Here is a 384-nt window from a genome sequence, read left to right as displayed (position 1 = left end):
CTCCCTACATCCTCCTTTAATTCACTCTTCACGAACCCCTACACAGACTACCCTGCTTTGGTTCGACAGCAACGCCATCTGGGAGCCGAACGTACACTACAACTTCCGAGTGTCCCATCGGCCGGACATCGGGCTCATAAGGGTCTACATTACAGAAAACGGGAAACTGGTGACTGATTCCGGAAACATTTACAACGACGAACTGAAGGGAGGTCGCCTAGGCGTATCGACCACAGACGAGTATCGGATTACGTGGGTTAATCTGAAATACAGTTGCAATGGTAAGTTGTCTGTGATTTGGGTATTATTCTTAGTGTCTTTTTTTTCTTTCTTTTTGCTATGGCTAGACGTGCGATGATATATTACAAGAAGTTTGGATGATTA

At 45.3% G+C, this 384-nt stretch overlaps 1 protein-coding gene across 1 annotated transcript in view; it reads left to right on the top strand.

Moving 5' to 3' along the window:
• Nucleotides 1–384, top strand: part of LOC119591177 (cartilage oligomeric matrix protein-like) — a 14,802-nt gene that overhangs the window by 13,867 nt on the left and 551 nt on the right. Inside the window, exon 22 of the mRNA XM_037939886.1 lies at nucleotides 47–281. Within this exon, the coding sequence (XP_037795814.1) occupies nucleotides 47–281 (235 nt within the window). The remainder of the gene's footprint in view (nucleotides 1–46; nucleotides 282–384) is intronic.

The sequence above is a fragment of the Penaeus monodon genome, chromosome 28 (assembly GCF_015228065.2).
Source record: "Penaeus monodon isolate SGIC_2016 chromosome 28, NSTDA_Pmon_1, whole genome shotgun sequence".
In the NCBI taxonomy this organism is placed as follows: Eukaryota; Metazoa; Arthropoda; class Malacostraca; order Decapoda; family Penaeidae; genus Penaeus; species Penaeus monodon.
This window is presented reverse-complemented; position numbering and strand designations above follow the sequence as displayed.